Raw genomic sequence first — 13,317 nt, 5'->3', positions numbered from 1 at the left:
TTGTCTTTTTTTTCATTGGGTAAAAATTACAAAAATAAAAAATAAATATAAATAAATAAATAATTAATAAAAATTAATAAAATTTTAAGAGAAATAAAATTTATCAAGATAAAGATTATAAAAGTTAAATAAAAAAATAATTAAAAATATATTTATTTCTTTATAAAAAGATTTAGTTCTTCTTGCATTATAAGTACAACCGCGCACTTGAAAGCAATTGCATCATTCTCTTAATACACAATCAAGTACCAGTGTTACGATGCAACTCATTAAAGTGTTAACAACTTTGATAAGAGAAATTTATCTAATAGTTTTTATTATTCTCAAATCCTATAACAAGTAAACAAGCCCAATGAATTCGGTGCATGTCTAAAGGTGCTTTCAATAAAATTAATGCTGGGAGATAAATATAAAAAAGAAAAAAAATAGCTAAAGTATTCCAAATTTTTTTTTAAGTTCTTAACAGGAGAAGGAAAAGGTAGTACACAACAAGAGTGATAAAAAATATCTAATAAATAAATTCGTCTATTTTAGTAAGTCTAAGAAGAAGATATAAATAATTCTTTTCAATTTAAATAAAGATGTTATGGGTGTATCATAAGCCACCATAACTGAAACCTCTCGTTAACATCTGACCGTATCTTATTCCAATCTCCGGTGACGAAATCTAATGCTAAATACATTCTACTCCTTTCTTCATGCAGCTGTAATTTATTTTACCAAACGTTAACACATGTATTAGTGTAATTAAAGATGAAAATTGTCTATGTTAAAAGTTACCTTTGGAGGGACCACAGGAGTGAATTCCTGTTGTAAATCCATCCACTGCATAACCCATACAGCTGAATCATTGCTGTGTGAAAACGTATCATGCAGAACAACATAAGGAAGTCAAAAACAGTATATATATAATATTAAATTAAATAACCAACAATTTGAATAATTACCTATTTGAGCACCTAGGAATACCTATTGCTTTACGGACTTCCCAACCCTCAAAACTCACTATTTCTTGTATACCACATTTTGCATACTTTTCTGAAAATATTATCTCAGAAAGAGCCACTCCCTGAAATAAGAATAGTGTGCTTTATTATTCGAGGTAATGTTATTATTAACTTTGTTTCTATAGTAGGAGAACTTACTATATTTCTAATATGATGCTTGCGTGGTTCATCATCTTCAACCTTACAGTGAGAGTCTAAATGATAAAGTATTTTGTCAGGGATGCTCATTACCATTAGATACCAGTGATCATTATCCTTGATTGGGACATATATCTGTATAACAAATACGATGTAATATGTATAAGTCCAAGTTTGAGTACTTTTTATTATAATAAAAATATTCCAATAATTAATGAAAACTTACAAATTGAAGGTCACGGGTTGGTGGCATATAATGTGCATATTTTTCTAGTAGGTCATGATCTTCCATATGTAACGTAATGTCATCCTGGGAATGTTTGAGCACAATGGTTATTTATTTTACTTAGTTAATATCCAGAAAATCAAGATTTTGACTTACTGCAAATGATGGTGGAAGGGACCAAACATTTTTTAATTTGGACATGCTGATATTTGATGTTATCTTCAATGCCATCAGCTTTATTACCAGTTCAGACACTTGCTTTCCAGGTACGAGACAGAACAGATCTTCTCTAGTTACAGTTGTATCGTGAATATGAACCAAATCCTCTCTAACACAAAGCCAACACGTTAGCCACAGAGAGAACTAAAATTAAAAATAAAAGATTAAAAAAAATGCTCACGCTATATCATTATCAGCAGCAAAGATGTATATAGCCATGTTGACCAAATCCTCACTCAACCTCATATCTTGTGGTGGTTTGAATGAACAGTTAAGATTCTGCACAAAACGTAAAGGTTATCCACAATATACATATTTAAATACTATGCCAGTAAATTTTTTTATCTAAATCAAATACCTTTGGGATAGAAGTGTTCTTGAAAGCCATTTTTTTTGTTTCGCAGTGGTCGTTAACCGTTCTTTGTCTATGGTGAAAGTTAAAGGCCCTTTGCGTACTCTAGTTTCTGCCATCTTGCTTGATAGTTGACCTTTGTGCTCAATTTTTGGCATTTTAGCTGGTCGTGCAAACGCCATATTTTGGATAGATGATGGATTATTAAATCTTGCCAATTTGTCCTTTTGCCTTAGACACGTACTCGGAAGTTCTTGCACAGTTTTATTAGTTTTGCTATTTCTATGAATACCGAATCTTGACTTTGGCTTCGATTTTTCTTCTCCATCCAAGCATGTTTGCATGCCTTTGTAGAACGATGATGGCAGATTGTGCAAAATCTCAACGTCCTTATTCTCGTCGGATAAATCCGTAAACACACAATTTTCGGACTTTACTTGCAACGGGCTAGAGTTTTTCTTCGTTACATCATCACAGGGTTTATTCTTCATCTCATATAGGTCCGTATTGTCGAATTTCTCATGCTTCTCATCGGTTTTACATTGAAGGGCGGTTAATTTATCAAGTGACTTCTTCGCCATCCACATTGCCTTCTCCATCTCATCAACTCTCTTGGATAAAGACTACAGTATAAAATAGAAAATTAGCATTGGTATGTATAAATAACATTGCAATATTATCATGAGTTGGATATATTACCTCTATGGCATGTAGTATTTGTTTCAACGGAGAATTTTCAATAATTTCCATCGAAGAAGATCCAATGTGATCGTCTACTACTTTTTCTTCCATTGCTCTATTAGATTGTAATTTTAGTTTTAGTAGAGAAAGTTAATAGTGTTCTATGCTTGAGCGTTTATATATAGGAACAAGATTATGTTTAACACATCTAATTCTCTTTTAAAATTTAAAATTAAATTTGATAACAAAAAATTGTCATTATACTTTAAATTAAAAAAAATATATACCCAAAATTAAAATAGTTTCCACGGCATAAATTACCCAGCCTTTATCTTGTATTAAATTAATAATAAATTTTTGTTTCATAATTCTAATATTATCTTTTTGAAAAAAGGTAATATTAGATTTTTTTATGCAATCTTATTATTCTTAACTTCTTATCTTCTTACTCTAGTTATATAAGTTTTAAAAAAAATGATGAAAATAAAATATCTTAAAATTTGTATTATTTTTATCTTGGCTTATCTTTTGTAACCGAATTTGCTATATATTCTTCTCAAGGGGTTATATGATACCGTACAAGACAATATACTACTATCTGAGTGAGTAGTAGAAGATGGCTCCACCGAAAAATATGCAGTTCAAGAGTATGTTTAACGATATAACAAAAAGGATAGAAAATTTAGAATCGGTCATTCATGTTCTACAACAAAAAATTGATTTGATCATGGCACAACAGAAAACTTCCACAAATAGTTCGATGTTGGATCCTACTCATTCTTCGGAAAGTACAAAAACTAGTGATCTTACTGGTATCATGCCAATTCAACCCAAGAATTTATTCCACTTGGATATTACTCGTGAAGCTACAACTCCACCTAATGGACAATCACATGTTAGAGTAGGAGCTGTACTGCCAAAGGTAACTTTAATTTTTTTCTTCTTTCGTTTATTTATTCTTTTTTCTTTATTTTTTAGTGTAACATTGAAACTATTTTTTCATCTGCAGTGGTGGACACTTATTGCATTTGAGCCTACTGCTTCGATGATGTTAACCGATTCTCAAGTAGCTATTGCAGCCTATATTTTTTCGGATACATTAGATCCGTACGTGTGGTTAATGATTATGTGTATAATGTAATGGTGTAAAAATTCTATGCTTCTCCCAGCTAACCACTTTATGAATTTGGCAGTTCTGAAGAGTTGGTAATCTCAGATGAAAAGGGTTACAGAAGTACATTTAGATGTCTTGTGCCAGAGAGATGTGTCGAATCACGAGTAAATGCATATTATTCTTTTTCTTGTAATTATATTTTTAAGCCTCTATTTACCTATAAACATGTTTTACATATAATTCTAACATATTGTAGGTTATAAACCTGGTGGCACTTATGATGACAAGTATATTTCGACGTAGGAATGAAGATCCAATTTGCTGGTTCATGCCTGCACATTTTGCAGTAAAGTTATCCCTATAATATTTCTAAATTCTTAGTTAATATTTTGGTCTTTGAGTGGATATACTAATTTAAAAGAAGTTCTTTTTTCTAGACTAAACCATGCTATGTACTCACACGTTAAAGTGTATAATTAAATTAGCAGTTCAAAAATAGTTGTTAAATTGAAAGCATATTTTCATTTAACAATATTTATTTGTATGCAGCGATATGCTTTAAGCGACAAATATACACCGTCAGAGGTTATTTTTGATTTCCTTGGAGCATATATGTCACTGAAAATTAGTCACGTCAAGAGGGTACGAGTGACCAATTTGTTTTCCATTAATGTACTATCAATATTTTTTTAGTGTTTATAATGGTTTAAGGTTTATCGCAGGTGTTTATCCCTATCTGTGAGGAACTACATTGGTATTTGGTTATTGTTGACTTTACGAGTCGTCGCCTAATCATATTGGATTCACTGCCTTCTGTCGAAAAACATCAACAACGCAAAAGGAACGCAATTAAAGTGGTAATTATTTGTTCTAAATCAGTACTCAATGATTTAGAATCACTTAACAACTTAACAATTTAAATAACCATTTGTTATAACTAATACTCTTAGTCAATTTAACTGTTTTACAATTCACTTTTTTTTTTGTCATGAATTTACTCTTGTACAGGCAACTTATTTAGAAGCGATGTTAGATAATCATATTTTTAATGATGATAAGTCTAAAGTTATAGATTGCTCCACCTTTTGGCCTATCACACCTTTTGGCCTACCCACTCAAAAAAATAGATCGTAAGTCTACTATTTAATTTTTTCTTTTAAATATCATTACGTTCAATAGTTTATATCTTATATGGATATAATAACTATTTGTGGAATGCTTTATATCTTAGGAATGATAGCGGAGTTTGGGTGACTAGTTGGATGAGAGAATGTACTTTACCAGATGACTTCAATATTCAGGTCAGATTTATAACAAAATATTTTTAACATAATTTTTTCAACACACTTCTAATTAGAATTATATTGTTGGTGCTCTAAGTAGATTAACGACTCCACACGAATGAGACTTGCCGTGGATCTGGTTTTAGAGGAGTACAACGATTTGTGTCGCATAATACAAGAAAATGCTTGGCAATATAGGACCAAGGTGGAAGCAGAGCATGAAGACATTTAGAAATGAGGAATTATCTTTTTAAATATTTTTAATATTTTTTTTTGAAAGACAAATTATTAAGCTATGTTTATTAGTTTTTACACTAATTTATCTTTCTATATATTACAATTCTATATTACTAATTTCTTTTACTTTATCGGTTAATATAAATTATTCATAACCTATATATTTTATTTCTGTAAATAACGATGATATATACAGAGAAGAAAATGTGTTTCTATTTTCTTATTAAAAAACAGAGAAGGTGAGTGCAATATATAAAAAAGTGAAATGAGAAGTGAGAACAGGTTTGATCTGTATATTAATAAGCAATTCGACCATTACAAGACAATGAAAGTGGCATCATCTGCATAAATATTATCCTACCCAAGTTCAGAATCCTTGTCCCAAATAAGCTTTTGTTACTATATTACCCTATTGCATAACATCTAGTAGAAGAGTATAGTTTGATGGCCCGAGATTTTGAAAGGCAGGCCTCTGCGTCACGCCACTGTGAAAGGCTGATGTATACATAAGCAAGATCATGCCATACTTCAACTTCCAAATTCCTAATCTGATCTCTTTTGTCCTGTCACCAATGGTATGGAAAAGGGTAAGGACCTTAAAGCAATATGACTATGAAAAAGTATTTTGGGACTGGAAAAATTAAGAAAACAAACCTTAAATAGCTTATTCCGAGAACCAAAACTTTTACTATGAACTTGAAGAACAGCAAGAAGCTGAGTGTATGTCTCAATGGCACTCTTTAACTGGCCCTGAGCGATCTGAAGTTTCGCCTTTGTTCGTAACAAATCACCTTGATCCCATTTCCCAGTCTGATCCAAAGCAGCATTGATAATAGATTCAGCATCTAAGAACCGCTTTTGTGCGGATAATACCCTAGATAACAGTAACCAACCTTTAACATTAGAGCCAACTTCAAGTTTTACAATGCACTTAGCATAATGAAGTGTAGCATCCAACTTCCGTTGCTCAGCGTATTCTAAACTCAGATGGTATAATACAACAGGGTCTTCCATTCTGCTCAATTTGCAGGCAGTTTCAAGGGTATGAAGTGCCTCAGATTGTCTCTTAACCCTCTCAGCATCAGAAATGGCCAATTTCGAGTATGCAGAAAGTGTAACACCAAGTAAGAAATTGGCCATATTTTCTAACTGATTACATCTTCCATCCAAGTTCTCAAGTGCCATCCGAGCAAAGCTTACCCCAGGGTCTTTTGTAACACTGAAGTTCTCGCAACAAATCTTAGAAGCCATTAACAAACTTGGAACATGTCTTGGGTCCTCTCTATTACTCAGCAGTTTTCTAAGAAGATCCAGCGCTTCCACGTTCTTCCCTGCTCCGTAATAACAAAGAGCTAAAGCATAGAACCTCTCCTTTCGATGGATAGTTCCAGGAAGCAATTCTTCCAATTGATTGGCTAAAATCATCAAATCTCCAGAAACCAAAATTGAAGGATCCCACTCAATTCTATTTAGAGTGACTTTTCTTAGCAAAATCATTAAAAGAAGTATAGCCTCTTCAATGTTGTTTCTAGGCACAAACGATCCATCCATTTGGTCCCAATAGGGTAATATAGTAACAAAAGCAATTTAAAATTTACCAATTGCCCCAATTTTGTGCTTCCGACAGATATCTATCAGATCTTTCGTGGAATTGAGTATTGACAACCTCAGATATCTGTCACCCATTACAGGAGGCAAATGATGAGAAAGCTTGATTAGATGATAATAATAATAATAAACTTATAAAAGGAATCTGATTGTTCAACAAGTTACAAACACTCTTGACTCACCATATGAGAAGCAAGATTTTTTTAGATTTGGTTGAAGGCCTGTGCATTTTGCTCCATGAGTGTACCTATTAGACCTCCAATTGCTGCAAAAAAACACACTGCAAAGTTCAGAGGAGGTTCTTTATGCTTGAACACTAAAGCAAGGAAATGCAGATACACAATATTTTTAGAGGTAAATAAAATGAAAAATGATATGGAAACTGACCTTTGTAAGGCATTCCTGGCACTGATGAGGCAACATCGGATGGAGCAGCAGCAAGGCGAGAAGAAGGGCCTGAAACTTTTTCCTGCAAAAGAAACAAAAAAGAGAGAAACTTGAGTTTCCACTGCTACAAAATAAAATTTATGAAAGTATATTCTGTTTACTTCCTTTTTTGTCACACTATTTCTTGGTAATTCTATTACTCAACATCTGAAGTTTTCCCTTATTTAACATTCATAAAAATAAGTGAAGAGAAATCACCGTGATAGCTTTTTCCTGCAAAATAATAACAACAATAGCAATGCATGATGCTTGATCTATTTGAAAAAGAGGAAGAAGGTTCTTGCTTTGCAAAGGGACCTACATCAACAGGTATATTCTGCTTTATCCTAAAGTAGTGTTGTATTTACTCTATCCGTTTCAAAATATCTGTCACCTTGAAAACTCAGTACACTCACAATTCAATGTATCTAGATATATTTAGTATGGATGTACCAAGAGTACTATATATGCTTGTTTGTTCATCTAGAAGGCTACTGTAACTATGCTTATGTTGTGCTTCATAGCAAATGTTTACATGGCCAATCTCAACTCATCAATTGCAGATTTCAGAAAGAAAGAAACTAATTTCTTCCATAGACAGTGACAATATTAGTAAACCAGAAGGGGGCAGTATTTCTTATGAACATGGCACCAATGGCAGAAGCCATTCTTTTGAGAACCAAAATGGTAACATTCTAGGCATTTATGGAGGCTTTGATGAATCTAACCTAAGGATTCAAAATTCATCATCTTGACTATTCTAAAAGAATCAAACCGAACTGAGAAGAAGGCAGAGGAAAAAGTATACCTTGTTGGGTTTGTCGTCCTCAACAAGAAGTGGGGTTGAGGAAAGTTGTCCTATTTCAGTGTCATCAGGGAGCGGCGGCGGACGCAGGGAGCGGCGGCGGACGATGCGTGTTGTGGCGGCGAGGGTAGGCGAACCAGAGAGAAGAAGATGATAAAATGGCGTTACCCTAGCAGACCTCTCTTGGCGGCGGACGCAGGGAGTGGCGGCGGACGCAGGGAGCGGCGGAGGACGATGCGTGTTGTGGCGGCGAGGGTAGGCGAACCAGAGAGAAGAAGATCAGAAAATGGCGTTACCCTAGCAGATCTCTCTTGGCGGCGGACGCAGGGAGGGGCGGCGGACGATGCGTGTTGTGGCGGCGAGGATAGGCGAACCAGAGAGAAGAGAGAAGAAGATGAGAAAATGGCGTTACCCTAGCAGACCTCTCTTCTTCGTTGAATGTGAAACTGAATCTGAAACTAAGAGATAAAGGGAAAAAGTGTAAATAACAAAAGTTAAGGGATCAAAATTTAATTAATAAATTTTTAAAAAAAAAAATGGGGTACATTTTGTAATTATTTTACTGTAGGTTAATCATACTCCCACACAAAAGTGGGAGCAAGGAATCCTTGCCATAACACTGGCTTTGTCCTGAGGAACAAGAGCTTGCAAATTCGACGAAAGAAGCCCAGCAAGTGAGCGTTTCGAACCATTTCGCCCTTCTCATCGCGCATCGCCTTCATAAATTGCACCATCCATATGCTCGCATCTGCAGAAGAAAGAGCGAAGGGTCGTGGCGTTGTTTATTCGTTCAATAATGGAGCGAACAACGGGAAAAAGAAGTAGCGAAAAATAGGAGACAGGGTTTTACGAGGACGTACCGACTGCAAGGGTTTTTCCGGCGAGGGTCTCGACGGAGACGCGGCGGCCGACGGGGGCGAGTAGTTCCCAGAGACCGTGGACACCCATTGTCTTGCGGCAGACGCTTCTGCTTCTGCTTACTGCTGTGCTTAGTCTCAAATTCCCTCTGCTGTGATTAATTTGTGTCAAAAGTCTCAACTATCAAATTTTTTTTTTCTTTACTGATGCCGTGCCAAGGGGATAGTAAGACTACAGTTAATCATTTGAGTCGGTCGTTTGTTGAAACGGCGTCGTCGTTTAGTCTATAACCACAAAAACAAATCTCCTTTATATATAAATATATAATAAATATATAAAAGGATAACGGTTGGAATCCCAATAATCGACAAGTGCCATGGTTGATACGTGTACAAAATTTTTTTTTTTCAGTTTTATTAAGTAGATAATGACTTTTGTAAATAATATGAATAATAAATTCTAAAATTAATCTAATAAAGTAAAAAAATATTATACTCCAAATTATTTCCTAAATCTTAACATTAGGATAACCATATGCACACTTAATAAATTAAACATCCAGTCATTGTTAACTGTACATGAGTAAATCGAATCAAAAGAAATAACCATCTAATTAAAAATAATAAACATAATCATCTGCAAACCTATTAAATTGAACATCCGACATATCCATTGTTCACATTGTTTAATATTCTCATTGTCTACCTATGGTTTTGCTAGGTAGATAATGACTTTTGTAAACAATGTGAACAAAGAGCTCTAGAATTGATCCAATAAAGTAAAAAACTACTCTACCCTCAAATTACCTCCTAAACCTTAACATTAAGGTAACCATCTGCACACCTAGTGAATTGAACATCAAGTCATTATTAACTGTGCATGAGTAAATCGAATAAAAAAAAATAACCATCCAATTAAAAATAATGAACATAATTATCTGCATACCTATTGAATTGAACATTATTTACATTATTTAGTATTCTCATTGTCTACCTATACTTTTTCTTTATATCTCAAATATACCTAAATAAGGACAACTAACACAGAACCTAATGGATAAAAAATTACCTGCTGTTAACAACATTTTCTTTCAAATGTGCTTATATATACACAGGCATACATCTACTTTGATTTGTTCACAAAAAAATTAGATCTCCTGTCGGAGTAAGAGAGAGTATATCATTTGGTGATCTAAAAACAAAAATCTCATTAAGATGGCAAAATCTTATAACTATCTAGGTGATATTAATACAAAGAAGTTTTGGTGGAGTTTCAAAGTTTATATCATTAGGATATGGGAACTTCTAAGCAAGTTTAATGAGAAAGAAGTGCAAAGCATTGAGATGATCCCACAAGATAGTAAGGTGAGCATTTTACATATGTAGAGCATTTAAAAAGGATAAAAATCATTTACCTATAATGTCTTACTCGTACAATTTTTGTATTTTTGTAAAATGCCAATGAAATAGGATGATTGCTTCAATACCTAAGGCACTGGTCCAAAAGTGGAGTAGTTTGATTGTTCATTTCCAAATGTATGCCATGAGCAATTTTATTGTTGTGAAGAACACCAGAATAACACAAACAATTCCAAGTCAGTGGATACTGACATTTTCACATAGGACAACAGTAAATTATATTCAAGAACCAAGCTTTCCACTGGAAGCCTTTAGATTTAGAACCATAGTTGAGCTTCTCAACGTTGATAAGAATCACCCGAGTGATTTGTTTGGTATGTTCCACTCCTAATCGATATAAATAATCTTTCTATTTATACAGCTGGGATGTTTAGGGTACATTTTAATGTTCCTTTTTTTTTTCTGAAGATGTGATTGCGGAGGTGGTTGGTAAGGAGGACCCCAGAGACTTAGTTACCACTAAGGGAAAAGAGACTAAACGTTTGGCAGTTGTTTTAGAAGACTTAGAGTATGTATTCAATACATTAACTTTAATATTTTCTTATTACAATTTTTTTGGTGATTTTTTCTATCTGCAAAACACTTGGGACGCATCTCTCACCTGATTTGGTAATTTTTGTAGGCACAATAAAATTGACTGCATTTTGTTTGAAAAGATGGTTGATCAAATACTCCCACACCTTGAGGATGGAACTAGGGAACCTATGATTGTTCTGCTACAATTCGTCAAGGCTATACGATAGAATGGTATATCCTGCATGATTGTTTTTCATTAATCTGTGTTATGAAATATTTGTTCAAGTATGTTTTTGACCAACATATCATAATGTCAAAATGTAGGAAAAACTTCTTCACAGAGTCACTTTGAGGTGTCAAAGATTCACATCTAAAAGAGATTGAGGCTTTTAGAAGCAAGTTGGTAGAGACATAATTCTATTATGTATTTATAGTGATTGGCATTTTTTTGTAGTGCTTGATGCTCATAAAAAAAAAAGAAACTATCTGCAAGTTTATAAGCATGAATTGTACCAAAAGGGTTTGTATATACATTTGTGGATCGATTGATAGATAGATAAAGTGAATTAAAAAGTTCCATCAATGTTAAAAATTATATGCATATACATATAATAATTAGTTACTGGAATATTCAATTTCTTATAATAAAATAATTAAATCAAGAAAACTAATTTTTTAAATCTGTTCTAGGTTTCTAGTGATGCACCAGCAACTTCTTCAGTCAGGATTAGCCAGATCTCATCACAAAGCGGATGGACTATTATTGATGAACTAACACAAGGTAATGTAGCAGTGAAAACTATTGAACAAGTGATTCACTGTGAAAAGGTAAACACTTTCACCATGTGATGCAAATTTCAAGATTTAGAAAGATAGTTTTTTTTTTTAATAAATTAATCTTTTGTAGGAAGGACCTGTTTGAATTGTTGGAACCATTATTACTATTAACACTAATAAAAAAGACTGGTATTACAAGTCATGTAAAAACTATCCGAAGAAAGTAGATACTCCCATTGGGGATAGATATGAGTGTGGCAGGTATGGCCATACTCATGAAAGTGCTGCACTCAGGTGACATTTACGGCTATATTCCTACAAACCATTCTCAGCCTAACAGTATTTAATTAATTATGAATATATAATCAGATTCAAGCAAATGATGGCTAACTTAAATCATATATTATTTGTTTCTTTCTTGTTGAATAACAGGTTCAAGGTTGAAGTGATGGTGTATAATGGTACTGGAAGCATCAGTCTACTACTTTGGGATAGAAAAATTGTACAGTTGTGCGGTAAGCGAGCAGAGCAGATTAAGGAGCAAGAGGTACGTTTTGCTTAATTCAAAATAGTTAGTCAAAATAGTATATAACAAGTTTGGCTGAGTAATGTATATTTGTGCAACCCGAGGTTGATGATGAGTATCCATCCACTCTCAATAACATAATGGACAGGAAATTGCTACTTAAGCTAAATGTAAAGTCTGCGAATATAAAACAGTTTAATCAGATTTATACCATGATGAAAATATGTGATGATGAAGAGATTGTTGAAAAGAACATGTAAAGTGTGCTATCAACTGAACCATCCACTAACAACATTGTATGTCCAATTATTGTTTATTTGCTAAACTAATTTATATTGCTTTCCATTTAAGATGATGCTTATAATCTATAACCAAAAAATATGATGGATATTGTGTAGGAAGGTGGGTGTAGCAACTCGGTGCATGTTTCAGGGAATGTTGTTAATCTCAAGAATGATTGTGATCCTAAGTATAATCTGGTATGTGGTGGATTATTCGTCGTTTTTCAAAAATAGCTTATGCTTTCATGATATGTTTGCATAAAAAGTATGCATGTATTTGTTAATGTCTATGCTCTATTTTATCTATCTTTATCTAGGATGCTATGGATAAATTTATTTCAAGCCTCAAATGTAAAACACCAGCGAAAAGACCTTCCAATGGCTTAAAGTGTGGCTCCCAATCTGGGAATGAGATTGATGAAGATGGTCAGTTATCAATTAACAAATTCAGCAAGAAGCGATGGAAGCAACAAATTTGTTGATGTTTATGGTATGTATTTGGATTTCATTTGTTAGCTACTAAGGCTAGAAAGCTTTGCATATTGTCTATGTTTCGGATTAGTGTTTTGGTATTAAACGTGTTGCCTTGGAATATCATCCCTATTGATTATTACATGAACAACTAATTATATGATTGTGATATTTTGGTAGTGAACTGATATTATTCACGAACATAGAAGAGGTAAAATCACTTTGAAAGGAATGAATTCAATTTGCATTAAATTAAAATATGTTTTATACACTTCTTTCTATGTTATGAACTCAGGGTGATATACAGTTGCATGGGATCAGCTAAAGATTAAAATCAATGTGCATTTATATATAAAAAAGTTTAAATATGAGTG

At 33.4% G+C, this 13,317-nt stretch overlaps 1 protein-coding gene across 1 annotated transcript; it reads right to left on the bottom strand.

The window, feature by feature from the left end:
• Window positions 1-5,661: 5,661 nt before the first annotated feature.
• On the bottom strand, window positions 5,662-8,702 carry LOC112755249 (protein NPGR2-like). Its single transcript, XM_072220734.1, has 6 exons — window positions 8,642-8,702; window positions 8,100-8,554; window positions 7,253-7,334; window positions 7,048-7,130; window positions 5,912-6,932; window positions 5,662-5,820 (listed from the first exon to the last, which is right to left on the bottom strand). The coding sequence occupies exons 5-6, from the start codon at window positions 6,806-6,808 to the stop codon at window positions 5,662-5,664; spliced, it is 1,056 nt and encodes a 351-aa protein (XP_072076835.1). The 5' UTR covers window positions 6,809-6,932; window positions 7,048-7,130; window positions 7,253-7,334; window positions 8,100-8,554; window positions 8,642-8,702.
• Between the last annotated feature and the right edge of the window lie 4,615 nt (window positions 8,703-13,317).

The sequence above is a fragment of the Arachis hypogaea genome, chromosome 16 (genome assembly GCF_003086295.3).
Source record: "Arachis hypogaea cultivar Tifrunner chromosome 16, arahy.Tifrunner.gnm2.J5K5, whole genome shotgun sequence".
Lineage (NCBI taxonomy): Eukaryota > Viridiplantae > Streptophyta > Magnoliopsida > Fabales > Fabaceae > Arachis > Arachis hypogaea.
Note: the sequence above shows the minus strand (reverse complement) of the source record. Positions and strands in the feature narration are given on the sequence as shown.